This window comes from Piliocolobus tephrosceles, chromosome 17 (genome assembly GCF_002776525.5).
Source record: "Piliocolobus tephrosceles isolate RC106 chromosome 17, ASM277652v3, whole genome shotgun sequence".
Taxonomy (NCBI): domain Eukaryota; kingdom Metazoa; phylum Chordata; class Mammalia; order Primates; family Cercopithecidae; genus Piliocolobus; species Piliocolobus tephrosceles.
The window spans coordinates 59,306,585-59,327,400 of record NC_045450.1 but is presented as its reverse complement, the minus strand read 5'-3'; the positions used below and the strand labels follow the sequence as shown (position 1 = coordinate 59,327,400).

Here is a 20,816-nt window from a genome sequence, read left to right as displayed (position 1 = left end):
ATTTTTTTATTTTATTTTATTTTATTTTATTTTATTTTATTTTATAGAGAGTAGGTCGAGGTGCGATCTCGGCTCACTGCAACCTCCGCCTCCCAAGGTCAGGTGATTCCCCTGCCTCAGCCTCCTGAGCAGCTGGCACTACAGGCACACACCGTCACGCCCGGCTAATTTTTTGTATTTTAGTAGAAACGGGGTTTCACCATGTCGGCCTGGATGGTCTCAATCTCCTGACCTTGTGATCTGCCTGCCTCGGCCTCCCAAAGTGCTGGGATTACAACCATGAGGCACTGCGCCCAACGGATTCTTTCTTTTCTTATCATGTAAAGCATGGTTTGGTGTACGGTGGCACACGCCTGTGTTGTCTTAACTACTTTGGAGGGTAATAATACTTTTTTTTCTTGATAGAAATCATGTCACACTGAACTTTTTTGAGACAGGGTCTCATTCTGTCCCTCATGCTGGAGTGCAGTGGCACAATCATAACTCACTGCAGCCTCAATATCCCTGGCTCAGGTGATGCTTCTACCTCAGCCTCCTGACTACTTGGGACTACAGTCATGTGCCACCGCACATGGCTAATTTTTTAAATTTTTAACAGAGACAAGGTTTTGCTATGTTGTCCAGTCTGGTTTGAAACTCCTGAGCTGAAGCAATCCTCCTGCCTTGGCCTCCCAATGAGCTGGGACTGTAGGCGTGAATTACCACACCTGGCCTGCTTGGAACAATCTTATATAATTATCTTAGAAAATAATTGTGACTGACCGCGTGTAGTCGCTCTTGCCTGTAGTCCCTGCACTTTGAGGGGCCGAGGCGGGTGGATCACGAGGTAGGAGATCGAGACTATCCTGGCTAACATTGTGAAACCCCGTCTCTACTAAAAATACAAAAAATCAGGTGTAGTGGCCAGCACCTGTAGTCCCAGCTTCTCGGGAGGCTGAGGCAGGAGAATGGCGTGAACCCCAAAGGCGGAGCTTGCATTGAGCTGAGTTTGCACCACTGCACTCCAGCCTGGGCGACAGAGTGAGACTCTGTCTCAAAAAAAAAAAAAAAAAAAAAAAAATTTGTGACTATGATCATGGGCTGCATAATAGTTCAGTCAACAACAGACCACATGTATGATGGTTGTCCCATTAGATTATAATGCCGGGTGCAGTGGCTCACACTTGTAATCCCAGCCTTTGGGAGACCAAGGCGGTCAGATCACTTGAGGTCAGGAGTTCAAGACCAGCCTGGCCAATGTGGTGAAACCCTGTCTCTACTAAAAATACAAAAATTAACCAGGCGTGGTGGTTCGTGCCTGTAATCCCAGCTACTTGGGAGGCTGAGGCAAGAGAATCACTTGAACCCAGGAGGCAGAGGTTATAGTGAGCCACGATCTTGCACCACTGCACTCCAGCCTGGGCGACAAAACGAGACTCTGTCTTAAAAAAAAAAAAAACAACCAAAACCATATTTTTATTCTGCCTTTTCTATGTTTAGATACACAGATACCACTGTGCTACAGTTGCCTGCAGTATTTGGTACAGTAACATGCTGTACAGGTTTGTTGCCTAAGTATGTAATAGTTGACACAAGTCTAGGTTTGTTTAAGTGCTTCTGGGATCATTCAATGACAAAATCGCCTAAAGACGCATTTCTCAGAATGTATTCCTGTTGTCAAGCAATGCATGACTGTATATCCATGAGATACCTCTAGCAGAGAGATTGCTATACCAAAGGAAAGATAGATGTGTTTTAATTTTCATGGATAATGCCAAATACTGCTCCAGAAATCTGTGCCGCTTTATATGTAAGGCAGCAGTGTATAAGCATGTCCATTTCTTGTTTACCCTCAGCAGTGATTGGTGTCATCAGACATCAGTTTATACCAGTCTAATAGATGAAAAATGGTCTCTTTAATTTACATTTCTTCAATTATAAGCAAACACTTATTGACCATTGTGTTTTCTTGTAAGCATTTGTATCCTTTCTTTGTTTTCTTTTTTTCCTCTGATACACATGAGCTAAATGTTTTATAGCTGCTATTCTTTATATGAATAGCTGCTTTTCTTCCTTTGAGTGAAGGAAAAAGTATCCAAGAATTTTATAAGATTAAAAGGGTAGCATAGTTTTCATAGCTTATATTTTGCCACATTGCATCCTAGAAAGAATGACAAGTAATTCATAGGTGTTACAAGTTTTCTGTAGCCCTTTTAATTGTTTGTATCTCTTTTTTCCACTTTTGTTAACTTGTTAGTTGCATATCTTCTTCAAGATTGATTTTACATTTTCTCTAATTTGAATATATTCTGGTTTCCATCTAGCCATCTCCCCAGAAGTCCGAGCCTCTGCTACCTTCTGCCTCTGTGGATGAGGAAGAAGGGGACACTTGTACAATATGTCTGGAACAGTGGACCAATGCTGGAGACCACCGGCTCTCAGCATTACGCTGTGGGCATCTCTTTGGGTATAGTTGCATTTCCACATGGCTCAAAGGACAAGTACGAAAATGTCCCCAGGTAAGGACCATAGGTAAGGACACATTAACATGTTAAGTCAGGCCACTCTAATTATGTCATAATTAGAACCACTCTAATTATGTCCTATTGGGTTCTTTAGTGCAACAAGAAAGCCAGGCACAGTGACATTGTCGTCCTTTATGCCCGAACCCTGAGAGCTTTGGACACTAGTGAACAGGAGCGCATGAAAAGGTAGGTGGTGAGAGTATGCCTGGCTGAAATGTTCCGTTTTGGTTCATTGTAGGCACATTTGAAAAACGAGGTATGAGTCACTCGTAGTGAGGTTTTACTTGACCTGTGACTTGGGATCTCTGGGGATCATTGATAGTATGTTTTAACGCTGTTATTTATAATTCACTTCTGATCATCTTCTTAAGGAAGTCTGCTTCGTTGGCCTTACATAGAGCATTAAACACAACGATCTGGCACATTACGTAACTTGCCATTTTTGCTTCTCATATCCCTGAGCCCCCCACAACAGTTCTCCATACAGAAAACTCATAAGTGAAGCTTTGCACATGCCGTGGAATGTAAAAAATTGCCAGGATTTTGGAAGCACATAAACAGTTGCTAGTAACACCACTCAGTATATGCTTCAAAAATATTGAAGAACATACATACCATTGAGAAAGGTGCAGGGACATGGGTTCTCTCACACTTTACTGGTTAGGATGTACACAGGCAAAGTCATTTTGAGACATCCTTGGAAATGTGTCTCTAAAGCCTTTGATCTAGTAATAATTGTTCAGGCATTTGTTCTAAAGAAGCATTGAAGAGTATGTACAAAGATTTACTTAATGAAACTTCATTTAGCATTGTTAAAAATCTAAGGCAGGCCGGGCGCGGCGGCTCAAGCCTGTAATCCCAGCACTTTGGGAGGCCGAGACGGGCGGATCACGAGGTCAGGAGATCGAGACCATCCTGGCTAACGCGGATCACGAGGCGGAGGCTGAGGCAGGAGAATGGCGTAAACCCGGGAGGCGGAGCTTGCAGAGAGCTGAGATCCGGCCACTGCACTCCAGCCCGGGCGACAGAGCGAGACTCCGTCTCAAAAAAAAAAAAAAATCTAATCGGCCTCCCAAAGTGGTGGGATTACAGGCTTGAGCCACCGCGCCCGGCCACTGTTTTCTTTTTAATCCAGTAACCTTGGCCTTTTAACATGTCAGTTTAATCTTTTATAATTTGCTTTAGCTAAACACTAGATTAGCTCTGTTCTCTCGTTTTGCCTGTGGTGTTTTTAGTCATAGTCAAATTTTCTAGTAGTAGTCAGATTCCTGACCATCACTCCCTGCTTACCCCAAAATCTGTCTCTGGAGAGATTTTTCTCTTTTTATATTTTATTCACTGTCATAACATATTTACAGCAAAGAATGTGCATCATAGCATGAACTTTACTTTACCATCTTGATGGGAAGTCTTCTGTAGCCTTCCTAATCCCCAGTTGTTGCTGGCTTTCCCCCTCTAGTTCCCTACTGAAGGAACAGATGCTAAGGAAGCAGGCCGAGTTAGAATCAGCACAGTGCCGACTCCAACTGCAGGTCCTCACTGATGAGTGCACTAGGCTTCAAAGCCGTGTTCAGGTATGTTTATCCTTTCTAACCCAAATAACTTTTGGAATAGGAATGGAAGAGGAATCTAAATGCTACTTATGTTCATCTCAGAAATAATAGGATTTGCCAAGTTATTTAGGAAATAAACATAACCAACTGCTTATTTTATTTCCGATTAGGGCATCTGTTCAAAACTTACTACACACTTTATGATGAAATCTACTATAGTCTGAATTTTATTTTTATTTTTTTTATTTTTTTGAGATAGAGTCTCATTCTGTCACTAGGCTGGAGTGCAGTGATGTGATCTTGGCTCACTGCAACCTCTGCCTCCTGGGTTCAAGCGGTTCTCCTGCCTCAGTCTCAGCATTTCCAGGAGCTGGGATTACAGGCGCCCACTACCATGCCCAGCTAATTTTTGTACTTTTAGTAGAGACAGGGTTTCACCATGTTGGCCGGGCTAGTCTCGAACTCCTGACCTCAGGTGATCCATCTGTCTCGGCTTCCCAAAGTGCTGGGATTACAGGCGTAAGCACTGCACCTGGCCTTACAATCTGAATGTTAGAAAAAATTAAATAGCCAACCAAGAATTCCAAACTTGTTTAAGTAAATCTACCAATAAAATGAGGGCTTTACCAGGAGTTTGAAGGTTACAGTGAGCTGTGATCGCACTACTGCACACCAGCCTGGATGCCATGGGTGATGGAGTGAGACCCTGTCTGCTTTTTTTTTTTAAATGACTTTAAACAAAACCATCATTAAGGACTTTCAACCCTCATATTATGATTCTGTGCTCTCCTTATTTCACTTGCTTGTTGACATACTGTAAAAAATCAGCAGTTCTGGCCGGGTGCGGTGGCTTACGCCTGTAATCCCAGCACTTTGGGAGGCCGAGGCAGATGGATCACCTGAGGTCAGGAGTTCAAGACCAGTCTGGCCAACATGGTGAAACCCTATCTCTACTAAAAATATTAAAAAATTAGCTGGGCATGGTAGTGGGCACCTGTAATCCCAGCTACTCAGGAGGCTGAGGCAGAAGGGCTTGAACCCAGGAGATGGAGGTTGCAATGAGCCAACATGGTCCCACTGCACTCCTGGGTGACAGAGTAAGACTCCGTCTCAAAAAAAAAAAAAAAAAAAACTCAGCAGTTCTCTAGGATTTATGTTAACATTTTCATGTAATGGATAAGAAATCTTCTGTATAAGATCAAGGAATTGTGTTTGAGGTGAATATCAAATTAAAAAGCTTTGTATTTATCAAATCTTTTTCATTTTAGGACTTGCAAAAGCTTATGTCACATCAACATCAGAATTTACAGCAACCCAGGGGCTCCCAAGCATGGGTCCTGAGCTGCTCAGCCTCCAGCCAGGGCCAGCACAAGCACAAGTACCACTTCCAAAAGACCTTCACAGTATCTCAGGCAGGAAACTGCCGGATCATGGCATACTGTGATGCTCTGAGCTGCCTGGTGATATCACAGCCTTCTCCTCAGGCCTCTTTTCTTCCAGGTAAAGAGTCTAGAACCTCAGCTTTCATGTTCTTTATTAGACTCCATGTGTTTATTTCCTTGCCCTTTTGGAAAATTCAAGACTCAAGGCTCACCAAATCACCTTTCCCTATCAGTTCCTTGTTAATGCAACTACCCCAGGGTGCAGCAAAGATGTCTTTACTGTCTATTGACTTCATTCTGTAAATTTATTAACTAAGAGGTAGAAATACTGATAACCATGACAAAGCAGATGGTGAGGTCCTTGGAAGTGTAGGTTACTGATAGAGTTCAAGAAGGTCATATATGTCCTATTCAGCTTACAGATTCTTTTTAGACTGGAAATGTTTGACAAAACACTACCCTAAGGGTAATTCAAGGTGAAACAAAATTTAACACTTATTTTCAGTAGTGTTCAAGTTAACAATTTCCAAATAAGAGAATTTAAGGAGTACGCTATTTTATTAATGCTAGATTAATTTTCTCTCAACATATTTTGTGCTTTTTAACCTTAATTTTAGGTTTTCTAAATGTTGAAAACCAAGTCTTTTCAAATGCTCAATTAAATCATTTCTAAATCTTGCAGATGTTTCTTTCTGCTGTCTTCAGCATAAGATTTCTGCCAACTGCAAGACCCCTTTGCTTTAACATGGTTTTATAATGTTCCTTTATCCCATCTAAGTTTTTAATAAAAAGGTCTGTCATCAAATAGAACCAACAAATTGGAAAAATAACTATTTTCTAATGTTCCTCAAATTGGGAATGTGTTCTGTTCTTTTTTTCTTAACATGTCCATTCCAGTCCGCTTGATAGTGTGCTGGCGCTGATTTGTCGTTGTTCCCCTTAATGATTAAATTGGTGTGTATTTCTGTTACCTTGTTTTTTTTGTTTTTCTTTTCTTTTTGAGATGGAGTCTCGCTCTGTTGCGCAGGCTGGAGTTCAGTGGCGTGATCTCAGCTCACTGCAACCTCTGCCTCCTGGGTTCAAGAGATTCTCCTGCCTCAGCCTCCTGAGTAGCTGAGACTACAGGTGCATGCCACCATGCCTAGTTAATTTTTGTATTTGAAATGGGGTTTTAACATTTTGGTCAGGCTGGTCTCAAACTCCTGACCTCAGGTGATCCACCCATGTCGGGCTCCCAAGGTACTGGGATTGTAGGCATGAGCCACCATGCCCAGCGACCTTGTTGATTTAAAGCCTATACCTGCACCCACCCCTTGCTTTTTTTTTTTTTTTTTCCTCTCTGGCTGTCCTAATTCTGCTAGAAGAAAGTGCAATAAGCCACGTACTTGTTTCCCTGGAGAAGCTGAAGCTGTCTTGAATCTAGGATTTGACGCATTTTTAAAGAATTTAACTCAACTGGGCACAGTGACTTGTGCCTATAATCCCAGCAGCTTGGGAGGCCAAGGCGGGACGATCGTTTGGGCCCAGGAGTGTGAGTCTCACTATGTCTGGGCAACATAGTGATACTCCATCGCTATAAAAAAAAAATTTTGTTTTAACTAGGTTGGTGTGGTGGCACACCTCACTGGTCCCAGATACTTGGGAGGCTGAGTTGGGAGGATCACTTGAGCCTAGGAGATCAAGGCTGCTGTGAGCCGTGATGGTGCCACTGTACCTTAGCATTGGTGATAGAGTGAGACCCTGTTTATATATATAACTTAGTTAAAAATAAATGTTGTAGCTTAGTAAGAGAACACAGTAACAAATAGTTTTAAAAGGTTATTGGTTTTTGTTGGTTATTTTTACCCCTTTCGGGAATGTGGGTACTTGAATTGTCATCTTGTCTCATTTCATTTCAGACAGATGTGACATATCTTGACTGACATTTATTTTCATTCTCTATTGTTCACTGTTCCTTCCGCATCTAGAGTGTCTGTGGTTCTAGTGAAATATTCTCTCTCAACAGCTTTATTGAAGTATAGTTGACAGTAAATGTACATATTTAAAGTATACAATTTGATTACTTTTCACATATGTAATACACCCCTGGAACCATCACTACAATCAAGATAACTTTAATTTTTTTTTGACACAAGATCTAGTTATATCGCCCAGGCTGGAATGCAGGGAGGGATGTGATCTCAGCTCATTACAACCTCCGCCTCCTGAGCTCAAGTCATCCTTCCACCTCAGCGTCTCGAGTAACTGGGAGTACAGGCTCGCCCCACTATACCCAGCTAATTCTCATATTTTTTGTAGCAACAGGGTTTCACCATATTTCCCAGGCTGGTCTCGAACTGATGAGCTCAAGCGAGCCACCCACCTCAGCCTCCCAAAGTGCTGGGATTCCAGGCATAAGCTATCACGCTTGACCATGAACATATGTATTACCCCAAAAGTTTTCATATGGCCTTTTATAATCTCACCTGCCCCTCCCTCCTCTCCCATCCCCAGCAGTCACTGCTTTTTGTCACTACAGATGAGTTTGCATTTTCTAGAATTTTACGTAAATGGAATCATGCAGTGTTAACCATTTTTTGGTCTGACTTCTTTCTCACTGCATGATTTTTTACTGTAGTATATATTAGTAGTTAATTCCTTTTTAATGGATAGTATTCCATCCTACCTGTATACAGTAGGTTTGTTTATCCATTTACCTGGACGTTTGAAATGGGTTATACTTTTTTTTTTTTTCCTTCTTTTCATTGTCATGAGGCAAGCGTGGGTTGTACTCTCTTTTCTCTTCTCTCTTCTCTCTCCTCTCTCCCTTCTCCTCTCTCCTCTCTTCTCTCTCTTCCTCTTCCCTTCTCTGACAAGAGTTTTGCTCTGGTTACCCAGGCTGGAGTGTAGGGTGCAATCTCGACTCACTGCAACCTCCGCCTCCCAGGTTCAAACGACTGTCCTGCCTCAACCTCCCGAGTAGCTGAGATTACAGGAACTTGCCACCACGCCTGGCTAATTTTTTGTATTTTTAGTAGAGACAGGGTTTCACTGTGTTGGCCAGGCTTGTCTTGAATTCCTGACCTCAGGTAATCCACCTGCGTCGGCCTCCCAAAGGTTTGGGATTACAGAGGTGAGACACCACGCCCGGCCTGGGTTATACTTTTTTAAATAAATCATAGGCTGGGCGCAGTGGCTCATGCCTGTAATCCCAGCACTTCGGGAGGCTAAGTCGAGCAGATCACTTGAGGCCAAGAGTTCGAAACCAGCCTGGCCAATACAGTGAAACCCCATCTCTACCAAAAAATACAAAAGTTAGCTGGGCGTGGTGGCGTGTGCCTGTAATCCCAGCTGCTCGAGAGGCTGAGGCAGGAGGATTGCTTGAACCCAGGAGGCAGAGGTTGTAGTGAGCCAAGATTATGCCACTGCTTTTTAGCCTGGGCAACAGAGTGAGACCCTGTCTCCAAAATAAATGAATAAATTATAACACTGGAGAATTGTCGTTTGACCAGCTGGTTCCCAAGGACTTATATGCGAAGAAAGGTGGACAAAGGAACTACTTGAAAAAGTAGTTTGCATTGCGCTAGGTTCACTTTCAGTGATCTGTTTCATACTATTTTGCCTTTGGCAGGCTTTGGTGTTAAGATGTTGAGTACTGCCAACATGAGAAGCAGTCAGTACATTCCGATGCATGGCAAACAGATCCGTGGACTGGCTTTTAGCAGTTACTCCAGAGGCTTGCTACTCTCTGCTTCCCTGGACAACACTATTAAACTGACCAGGTGAGTGATTTGGGGAGGAAGGTGGAGACTGGGCTGTTTGGTGTTGAGTTGCTAGTATCAGTGTTATGATGACCTTAGCTCTGTTTTTTTGGTCTGAGACTGTGTCTTCTGAGATCCATTTAAAAGACATTGCTTTTAGAAGTGGGCACAGCAGGTTACAAAACTGTGTTTCCTGTTTCTTTAAAATTATATATATTACAAAAAATGTCTTAAGCATATTTTAAGGAGATGAGAATAAAACTCTGAAGTTGGTGGAGGCCAGCCGTGGTGGCTCACACCTGTAATCTTAGCACTTTGGGAGGCCGAGGCAGGCGGATCATCTGAAGGTCAGGGGTTTGAGACCAGCCTGGCCAACATGATGAAACCCGTCTTTACTAAAAATACAAAGATTAGCTGGGCATGGTGTCAGAAACCTGTAATCCTAGCTACCAGGGAGGCTAAGGCAGGAGAATCATTTGAACCTGGGAAGTAGAGGTTGCAGTGAGCCAAGATCAAGCTACTGCACTCCAGCCTGGGCAACAGAGCAAGGCTGTGTCTCAAAAAAAAAAAAGTAAATGAATAAATACATAAATAAATAAATAAAATTTAAGCCGGGCGCGGTGGCTCAAGCCTGTAATCCCAGCACTTTGGGAGGCCGAGACGGGCGGATCATGAGGTCAGGAGATCGAGACCATCCTGGCTAACACGGTGAAACCCTGTCTCTACTAAAAAATACAAAAAACTAGCCGGGCGAGGTGGCGGGCGCCTGTAGTCCCAGCTACTCGGGAGGCTGAGGCAGGAGAATGGCATGAACCCAGGAGGAGGAGCTTGCAGTGAGCTGAGATCCGGCCACTGCACTCCAGCCTGGGGGACAGAGAGACTCCGTCTCAAAAAAAAAATTAAAAAAAATAAAAATTAAAAATAAAGTTTGTGGAATGACAGGATGGAGGGAGCTTTGGTACCTGACATCAGAGTCGCCATACTAGGTCGGTACTGTTTACTCCTAGTCCTGGTCTGTTAGCTGGACAATTCTGTGTAACAGAGATGTTCGCCAAGCACTCACTGCCCTTGGGTACCGTGATGACTTCTTTTATACCCTTACTTAGTTACAGTGTTTTATCTGTCACATGCTCTGTGAGTACTGTAAACCAGATGTGAGTGTGCTCCATGCCTTTATAAGTATTGTTTTAAAAATAAGGTAGAAAAATGTTACATACCAAAGTGTTGGTTGGATTATTATTTATTTATTTATTTACGTATTTATTTTTGAGAGAGAGAGAGAGTCTTGCTCTGTCACCCAGGCTGGAGTGCAGCAGTGCAATCTCGGCTCACTGCAACCTTCGCCTCCCGGGTTCAAGTGATTCTCCTGCCTCAGCTTCCCGAGTAGCTGCGATTACAGATGCACGCCACCACACATAGCTAATTTTTGTATTTTTAGTAGAGATGGGGTTTCGCCATGTTGGCCAGGCTGGTCTCAAATTCCTGACCTCAAGTGAGCTGTCTGCCTCCGACTTCCAAAGTGTGGGATTACAGGCATGAGCTACCATGCCCAGCCCCTTTAATTTATTATTTTACTTCTTTACAACTCAAGAGGAAAACCTGTGACCCCCAAAACAAATGTTATGGAATTTAAAGGAGTTACCTGGGCAGATCCTAGAAAAAATAGGAAATCCAGATAGTTTGGGTATATGAGTGTGTTCTCAAGGGTTAATGATCATTTAAATGATAATCTTTACATCTTTGTCATGTATTTGATTTTCTTAATGCAGTTGTAACAGTCTTTTGTAATTCCACAGCCTGGAGACAAATACCGTGGTCCAGACTTACAATGCTGGACGTCCTGTCTGGAGCTGTTGCTGGTGTCTTGATGAGACTAACTACATCTATGCTGGACTGGCCAATGGTTCAATTCTGGTATATGATGTGCGGAACACGAGCAGTCATGTGCAGGAGTTAGTAGCTCAGAAAGCCAGGTAGGGAGCCACTCACTCTTTTCCTGGTAGCAACTTTCTCTTGGCTTATTATTGTGTTAATCGTCTCTTCAGAGGGTGTTACACAGTTGGTCAGAAATCCTTACAGTTTTTGAAGATCCACTTGATCTCACTTCAGAATCAATAACATTCTTATTAACAAGAGTTTGTATTCATGATATTTCATATGACGGAGAGTTCTGGTACAAGTACAGCCAGGTTCATAGTCAGTAATCATCTAATATGGCAAAACAGAGTCAGATCTATGTTCAGAACCTAGCTCCACTACTTAGAAGTTGTGTGACCTTAGTTGTGTTTCTTGGCCCATTGTGAGCTTAACCTGTAAAATCTGGTCAATACAGACTTGCTTTAATAGCCACATGTCACTGGGCGCGGTGGCTCACGCCTGTAATCCCAGCACTTTGGGAAGACGAGACGGACAGATCACGAGGTCAGGAATTCGAGACCAGCCTAACCAACGTGGTGAAACCCCATCTGTACTAAAAATTCAAAAAAAATTAGGCATGCGTGGTGGCGCTTGCTTATAATCCCAGCTAGTCAGGAGACTGAGGCAGGAGAATCTCTTGGAACCTAGGAGGTGGAGGTTGCAGTGAGCCGAGATCGCACCATTGCACTCCAACCTGGACGACAGAGTGAGATGCCATCTCAAAAAAGCCACGTGTCTAGCCACGTGTCTAGCACATAGGAAGAGATCAGTTAAGGATAGCATAATCAAAAGTGATTTAAAACTTCCCTAATCCAAAGCTAAACCAACTTGTTTGAAGATACTGTATTATTTATCATTTAATCCACTTATGAGATTGAGAAGTTTATAAAGTCAGCCCAAGTTCTGAGGATGCATGGCCACCAGCACCACTCTGTTTTAGAATGTGTTGAGCTGCCCTGTATGTATAAAGTTCTCAGAAGGGGAGTAGGGTCTGTGACCTGAGCAAAATGAAAAGTATCTTAACAGATAATTTATGTTTCCAATTGGATATATTAAAAAAGAGCAAGGAGAGCCAAACATAAAGATATCACTAAAGTAATAATTATTTACTGAAACCTAGGCCCAAATAGAGTAGACAGTAAAATACGGCAAGGTTTTTTTTTGTTTTTGTTTTTGTTTTGGTGGTGGTGGTGGTGGTGGTGATTTTTTGTTTTATTTTAAGACTGTGTCCCACTCTCACCCAGGCTGTAGTGCAGTGGCACAGTCTTGGCTCACTGCATCCTCCACCTCCCGAGTAGCTGGGACTACCTCCATGCGCCACCACACCTGACTAACTTTTGTATTTTTAGTAGAGATGGGGTTTCACTATGTTGGCCAGGCTGGTCTCAAACCTGTGACCTCAAGTGATTCTCCTACCTCGGCTTCCCAAAGTGCTGGGATTACAGGCGTGACCCACCATGCCCAGCCAAACATGGCAAATTTTAAAATAGCAAGAAAAAAATACTTGTATGCATTGTTCATTTTTATTTGTGTTTACTTTGATTATCTTTATTGTGACAGGGAAAATGAAATAAAACAGGCAAGTAGACTTTGGCATGAACGAGTTCACAGCAGAAATGAGTTCATAGGAACACAGTCTGAAGGATGATATTTCTGAGAGAATTCTTGGCGCATAGTCCTAGTCATATGCTTGCAGAAGGAAATTTAGAAAATCTAAAACAGTCCTGTTTCTGAATTAAAATGTAACTGCTTTTAGCTGTATTTTAATTGTGGGGTCTGTCATCTACAACTTGGGATCTTTATTTTGTTACGTATATAAGCTTTGTTTCTTTCCTGACTTTTCTCATGTGGCTAAACCCATTTCGAGAAGCTTCACATCAGTCAAGCTTCCTAATAATTGTGATCTTGTATCCCTTAAATTTCCTAGTTCTTTTTTTCCTTTTGGAGCATCTAGTATCTCTCCTGAAATTAGTTTCAGAGTATTGTATGATGTCCTTTTGTTTCTACAGAGAGGGTTGCTAATTTTTATCAGATGTTAGAGGATAGTGACTAAAGGTGTTTAACCTCTGTAGAGGTGGGAATGTGCTTGAGGGTTCCTGGTAGTGGGGTCTGGAGCCATCCGAGTTTTGGAATGTGAGATACAGTTTCCTTACTTTCCTTTCAGATGCCCACTGGTCTCCTTGTCATACATGCCCAGAGCTGCCTCAGCTGCATTTCCATATGGTGGGGTGCTGGCTGGAACCTTGGAGGATGCTTCATTCTGGGAACAGAAAATGGACTTTTCTCATTGGCCTCATGTGCTGCCCTTGGAGCCAGGGGGCTGCATAGACTTTCAGACAGAGAACAGCTCCCGGCACTGTCTTGTGACCTACAGGCCTGGTGAGTAGTACTGGGGTCTCCCATGGTTTATTTGGGAGCACAGTGGTAGAGAAGAGGGAAGGAGAGTTCGATCCTACCCTTTGGGTGGCTGTGGTACTGCTCACAGACTTAACAAGATACGTTGTAGCTCTTGCTTCTACAGGGAGGATGGTGGCTTCAGGCTCCCCCACAGAGCCTGCCTCCCTGCTCCTTACATGTGAGGACTGGAGCATATTCTGCCAGGTACTCCTGGAAGTGAAGGAGTACTCCAGGTACTCCTGGAAGGCTTAGGAGCCCCTACAACTTAGAACAGTAGTGGAATGAGGGGGCCGGCTCTAGGTCATTGAGCCATCTTGAGATCACTTTAATATCTTCTGCCTGCCTGTCACTTCCCCTGAGAGAAAGGTCCAGATTAGGGCAGCCACGTAGTACCCCAGCTGGCATATTGTCTATTCCTCCTTATTTGGGCCGACAAAGGTAAATAAGGGGAAATGGACAACAATGGTTGTGTGGGCCCAGCCAGCTGAACATCTTTGCCTCTGGAATCAGAGGTGGAACCCGTAACAGCAGACTGTGCTTCATTCACAGGTTCTTTCTAGGCAAAGCGTCATGAATCGAAATTCCTGGTAAACTGTACTGATGGTCAGTGTTGTAGGTTTTTTCTTTCTAATGTGGTCTTGAGGTCTCTGTCAGGAGAGTGGCTATAAACTGTAGCCCTGTCCTGCCAAACTCTAGGGAGTTCGTTGTGGGTGTTCATAGTGTACCTTCCACAGGATACTCCTTTGTCCTGGCAGATGGCCTAACACCTGCCTGACTCATGACCTGGTGTCCCTCTCACAGGAAACTTGTTTATACTGGCCCTTGTGGCGCTTGTCTGACCTGTGTCCAGTTCATTTCCCTTAAGATAGTGACTCTCTACAAGAGCCCTGATTAGGAAAGACGTTAGGTTCAGGTGTGTTGGTCAGGTGAGACACAAAGAAGGCAACGCACAAAACACGGGAAATAAGGGAATCAGCTTACTTGACAGATCCCACAGAGAAGAGGGCAGCATGCTTCAGGGGCCAGTGGGAAGAAGGGGGAGCCAACCAGGACAGGCCTGCTCCCTTAGGGGTGGGGTAGGGGTGGAGGGGAGGGACAAGTGGGCTATATTTCCAACCTCTGCTCAGGGAAGGGATGTTTTAACTAGACCAAAGTTGACAGGGTACATCTGGGTTTCGGATAATTTATGCCAGTCCTAAAAACAGATGCTGAGGTCACAACTGTATTAAGCAAATTTATAACAGTCAGGCAGATGTATAGTCAAAGTTAGTCATTAAATGCTCACGCTTCTGCTAGTTGTGGGTGGGTCTACTCATGTTTTTAAGTTTTGTTTGAGCTGAGAAACATCTCAGTAGCACTTCAGACCCTTTGGCTCTTCGTCATCCCACAGCTCTGCTGTCTCCAAGACTGTGATTGGCTGTGACTGGTGTACAAAGCCTGGGGGTCCTATTTTGTTCTCTGGCTTTTGTTTGCCTCCCAGCAGAATTTCAGATACATGTTTCCCTTTCTGTAATAGCCTGCTTTCACGTTATAAAAATGTGCAGTCCCAGAGGCTAATGAGGTTCTCACTGGGGGAAGGGAAAAACCTTTTACTGAGAATTCTTAAGAGAGAAATCCCCCAGCAGAGGTCTGGCAGGAGACTGATTTTACTACAACACATAACTCACTCTCAGAATTGTTTTTCTCTTAAGCAAAAAGCTATTGTAGATAACTTGATTTCTAGCCTATGGTTCTAAATTTCACTGATGCTGTGATATTGTTCTTTCATTTGTTTTGTAGCTGTTCTTGATGGTTAAGGATTTATGGCTTTTCCGTCCAACTAGGTTGTAAGCGTATGAAGTTTGGGTACTTGGTTAATTTTTTGTATAGCATCCCCGTGGTGCAGCACTGATTTCTCTGTCCCATAGATAAAAATCACACCACCATACGAAGTGTGCTGATGGAAATGACCTACCGACTGGATGACACTGGAAATCCAGTCTGCTCCTGCCAGCCTGTACATACATTTTTTGGAGGACCGACTTGCAAACTATTGACCAAAAATGCCATTTTCCAAAGCCCAGAGAATGATGGCAACATCCTGGTGTGTACTGGGGATGAAGCAGCAAATTCTGCCCTGGTGAGCCAGTTATTTTTTACTTTCATATAAAAAGTAGTTTTGCTTAAAATATTGGTAAGGGAAAACGTGAACATTTTTTTACAGAAGCTCATAAAGCAAAAAAGTGTAAGTTCTGCTCTGTATTCCCACATATCCGCATATGTGTGTATGTGAGGTTGCTTGGTTTACATATGCTTTCCCTACTGCTTTGTAGATCTTGACTCACTGCTGCAACCTCTACCTCCTGGGTTCAAGTGATTCTCCTGCCTCAGCCTCCTGAGTAGCTGGGATTACAGGCACCCATCACCACACCCACCTGATTTTTGTATTTTTATTAGAGACAGGGTTTCACCGTGTTGACCAGGCTGGTCTCAAACTCCTGACCTCAAGTGATCCACCAGCCTCGGCCTCCTGAAGTGCTGGGATTATAGACGTGAGCCATTGTACCCAGCTGAGATGTTCTTGAACCTGAGTCTAATTAAGGCTTAGAGTAGCACTGTCCAATACAGTCACACTAGTCACATGAGCACTTAAAGTGTGCTTAGTGCCAAGGAAGAACTTAATGTTTTACTTTATTTTTAATCAAGTTAAATATAAACTTATGTGACTAGAGGCCACCATATTGTATAGTGCCACTCTAGAAGCTAGCGCTAAGTTTCATTGACTGGAGTTGCAGGGAATAGAGGAGAACAAGTTTAATGATAACACAGAAAGTATATACACAAGTCCAGGTTGTGGGCGTTCTGTAAGACAGCTGATCCGGCTTCCACAAGAAGTCAATGGCAGAAGAAAAAAGGTGGGATCACAGACGGGAGCCATGGCGCCCGGCCCGGCCTTTTTTTTTTTTTTTAAACAGATGCATACTTTTATTTTTTTTCTTGAGACAGTCTCGCTCTGTTACCCAGACTGGAGTGCAGTGGCGCAGTTTCGGCTCACTGCCACCTCTGCCTCCCAGGTTCAAGCAATTATTGTGCCTCAGCTTCCCAAGTAGCTGGGTGCACACCACCATACCCAGATAATTTTTGTTTTTAGTAGAGACGGGGTTTTGCCATGTTTCCCAGGCTGATCTCAAACTCCTGGGCTCAAGCAGTCTTCTCACCTCAGCCTCACAAACTGCTAGGATTACAAGCATGAGCCACCGTGCCTGGTCATACTTTTTTTTTTTTTTTTTTCCGAAACAGGGTCTCGCTCTGTTGCCCAGGCTGGAGTGCAGAGGTGCAATCTTGGCTTACTGCAACCTCCACCTCCTGGGTTCAAGTAATTTTTGTGCTTCAGCCTCCCAAGTAGCTGGAACTATGGGTGTGTGCCACCATGCCTGGCTGACTGTACTTTTTAATACTTTAAAATATTTTTCTTTTTTAGGAGACAGTGTCTTGCTCAGTCCAGACTAGAGGGCAGTAGCAATGATCATGGCTCACTGTAGCCTCAAACTCCTCAGCTTAAGCAATCCTCTTTTACCCTCTTGAGTAGCTGGGACTGCAGGCATGCACCACCACACCTGGCTAATTTTTTAATTTCTTAATAGAGATGGGAATCTTGCTCTCTTGCCCCAGCTGGTCTCTATCTCCTATCCTTAAGCTGTTCTCCCATCTCAGACTCCCGAAGTGTTGGAATTACAGTGTAAGACACCATGCCTGGCCAATAATAAATTTTTAGAGGCCAGACGCGGTGGCTCACTTCTGTAATCCCAGCACTTTGGGAGGCTAAGGTGGATGGATCACATGAGGTCAGTAGTTCAAGACCAGCCTGGCCAACATGGTGAAACCCCATCTCTACTAAAAATACAAGAAAATTAGCGGGGTGTTGTGGCAGGTTCTGTAGTCCCAGCTACTTGAGAGGCTGAGGCAGGAGAATTGCTTGAACCCAGGAGGCAGATGTTGCAGTGAGCCAAGATTGCGCCATAGCACTCCAGTCTGGGCGACAAGAGCGAGAGTCTGTCTCAAGGGGAAAAAAAAGGTGAGTTCCGTGAGGGCAAAGACAGGGACTTTATTTTATTTACCCTTCTGTCCCTAGAAGAGCCTGACACATAGATTGAATGAATGGAAGCTGGGCTTTATTTTCAGATCCACTTACGGGCAGACTAATTGCTGATTACAGTAGGTGAGGCTGTATCTGAACTATGTCAGGTGTGCTGGCTTTGAGCAACCTTGCGAAGGTTAGGGATGGCCTGCTTTGCTCTCCAGGTAGTGTTCTCTCTGCAGCCTTTCAGACTTGTTTGATGATGAAGAAAGGAAGTCCCTTTATGTACTGACTGGGTTCTGACCCTTTCCTCTGCTTGCGTTCTTTAGCTGTGGGATGCTGCCAGTGGCTCGTTGCTCCAGGACCTGCAGACCGATCAGCCTGTCTTGGACATCTGCCCATTTGAAGTGAACCATAACAGCTACTTAGCTACCTTAACAGAGAAGATGGTCCACATCTATAAGTGGGAGTGACCGTGGTCTTGAAACCTTGAAGGCCTGCTGCTGGTTAAATGTTGTTTGTTAGCACCTAGCAGTCCCAAGCAAGATCCCTGTTGTCTGCAGCCTAGAACATTGGGGATCATGGTTTGTTTGCATTAATATGATTCTAGGACTTTAGGTCACTGAGACACTACAGATTGTGTATCTGTTATGTCCACTAAAAGAGCAATTGATGGGTACTTTATCTACATTATCCATTTCTTGGGTTTAAAGCCTTCATTTACCATTATTGTATACTGGAAATTCTTATTTTCTTTATTTTCTATGTGACTTTCTGGACCTTAGAGAGTGCCCTCTTATCATCTAGGATGTGTGTAGGCATCAAGCATTTTCTGGGGGATATGACATCCCATCTGAGTTGTCCCGTCACTTAGGTATCCTTGAAGGGACTAACCGTTGTCTTGATACTGATTTGATGCAACATAGATATAAAAGAGTATTATTCAGTTGAACACAAGAGGGCACTGTAAAACCTTGTGTCCGGTTTATTTCTGACCTTGAAGACTGACAATCTTTTAGTAACTTGTCTCATCCCCACAGAAGTGTGTGATAGAGCACACCTGGGTGTGCTTTGTGGCAACAACACTTGTGTTCCAGGTGTGAAGTGCTGGGACATTGGCAGACTCAGTGATGGAAGCAGCTAGTGAACTATTCTCTTTGCTGATGCCTAGTGCATTAAGTTTATTGTTTTGTGAAAGGTAAGGAAAGAGGCCAGTTGTTTGAGTGGTGGGGAAAATTTTGTTTTTTCTAGCCAGCTTAGGAACTCAGGATTGGTTTTATCCAAGCTAGTGCTTTGAAGAACACTATCTCTTGCCAGGAAAAGATGAGTGATAGGTCAAAGGTTTTACTTGAGTCTCCCCTAGAGATCAGGAGAAAAGACATAAGAGAATTTACAAAAGCTATTCAGACTGCAATTGAAAACATGAGAAGAACTTGTCTCCCATTTTGAGAGAGTTCCTATCTAAATAAAGCCAATCCCTCAGACTGAGGGGCTGTTCTTAAGTGTTCTTTATACATTCCAGGTAAAGCCTTCCCCATGTGAAGCTGATGTTTGATTCCACTTTCCTCTGATTTGCCTCCCTAACCTTTTCTAAGGCTCTGTTTGTATTTCTTTGACTTGCCTCAGACTACTTGACCAAACCACTATCCACAACAGAATATGCTTCAAGATGTGGACAGGTCAGTGTCCTGTTCATGGGAGAAAATGGCTAACAATCTGATTTTCTCAAATGATTGCTGAAGAGTTGTTACCGTTTTTATTATAAACACTTCCGACCTGTTAATTCAAGAGCTGTTTCTAGGATCTTTCTCTCCAGCAGGGGGTTGTTGCAGTAGATTTCCCCAGAGTTCCAAGTTTTAGTTTGCCTTTTAATGACCCTTTAATATTTCAGGACATAATTTTTTCCTTTTTAAAATTTTTTGTAGAAATAGATGTTTCACTATGTTGTCCAGGCTGGTCTTGAATTCCTGGCCGCAAGCAATTCTCCCGTCTCAGCCTCCTAAAGTGCCAAGATTATAGGCGTGAGCCACTGCACCCGGCCCCTATTTGAAGACATATTTTGTAAAAGCTAGCTTCTAGAACCTGAGAAAAGCTCTTTTCTCCGAGGAGATATTCCTTTTGATATGTTAATGATTAACGATTAAGAGTGGCTGCCCACTCTTAATGTGGAGTTTCAGTGACAGAATAGGATTGGAATTAAAAAGCAGAACTCATCTGGTTTCAGCAGATCGCCACCAAGAGGATGCAGGTGGTCAGGCCCCAACTGGGTTTGTCTTTGGCCCTGGGCAGGTTAGGATTTGACTTGCTTTGAAGTACTTGATGCTGATTGATTTCCCTAAAAGTAGGAAGCAAGAGACTTAACTATGAGGAACATTAGGTGAATCCTAAGTCTCACCAGTCCTTGCATTAGTACATTAAATTTGGATATTTTGTAAGCAAATTCATATGATCGTGACTGATTTCTCCAAAGAAAAAAACCTTGTCCAGCCTGACCAACGTGGTGAAACCCCATCTCTACTAAAAATACAAAATTAACTGGGCGCAGTGGTGAGCACGCCTGTAATCCCAGCTACTCAGGAGGCTGAGGCAGTAGAATTGCTTGAACCTGGGAGGCAGAGGTTGCAGTGAGTCAAGATCATGCCACTGCACTCCAGGCTGAGTGACAGAGCAAGACTCCATCTCAAAAAAAAAAAAACAAAACCTTGATGCCATTCCCAATCTCCGTTGTAGGACATCACATTTATAAATCCAGGCTTTAGTCTTCTGGGCTCCACCAGGCTCTGCCCCACCATATTCCTTTGTCACTACCTCTAAAGTTTTTTCCCCACTTGAGGATTTGGAGTTAAACGAAGTCACAATATCTTGTCATTGTATATATTCTTGCCCCTGCTTTGAAAAGAGGGCAGTGGGAATTCTGTTTATACCCTGTTTTAATGTTTCTGTTTAATGTTAATATGAAAATAAAGAATTTGCTATGTATAGTGGTTCCTAGTGCCTTTTGTTTCTTTGACTTCTAGAGGCAGGAACATGTCTGCCTCTTGGGAGAGGGATATAATCCCAACCTGGTAAATTTCTGTTTTTTTTTTTTTTTTTTTTTGAGACGGAGTCTCGCTCTGTCGCCCAGGCTGGAGTGCAGTGGCCGGATCTCAGCTCACTGCAAGCTCCGCCTCCAGGGTTCACGCCATTCTCCTGCCTCAGCCTCCCGAGTAGCTGGGACTGCAGGCGCCCGCCACCTCGCCCGGCTAGTTTTTTGTATTTTTTAGTAG

General features: G+C 43.5%; 1 protein-coding gene across 4 annotated transcripts in view; it reads left to right on the top strand.

Annotated features, from left to right (window-relative positions):
- The window catches only part of RFWD3 (ring finger and WD repeat domain 3), a 38,192-nt gene extending 17,663 nt beyond the window's left edge, over nt 1–20,529 (top strand). For 2 of the 4 annotated variants that reach the window (XM_031934435.1, XM_023202446.2), the window contains exons 4-12: nt 2,304–2,498; nt 2,599–2,690; nt 3,964–4,078; nt 5,326–5,557; nt 9,050–9,200; nt 10,976–11,152; nt 13,261–13,475; nt 15,401–15,612; nt 17,880–18,279. In XM_031934435.1, the coding sequence (XP_031790295.1) occupies nt 2,683–2,690; nt 3,964–4,078; nt 5,326–5,557; nt 9,050–9,200; nt 10,976–11,152; nt 13,261–13,475; nt 15,401–15,612; nt 17,880–18,023 (1,254 nt within the window). In that variant the 5' untranslated portion in view covers nt 2,304–2,498; nt 2,599–2,682 and the 3' untranslated portion in view covers nt 18,024–18,279. Of the gene's footprint in view, nt 1–2,303; nt 2,499–2,598; nt 2,691–3,963; nt 4,079–5,325; nt 5,558–9,049; nt 9,201–10,975; nt 11,153–13,260; nt 13,476–15,400; nt 15,613–17,879 lie in introns of all 4 variants that reach the window. The other 2 variants (XM_023202444.1, XM_023202445.1) reach the window with 2 other exon arrangements.
- The last annotated feature ends 287 nt before the right edge of the window (nt 20,530–20,816 follow it).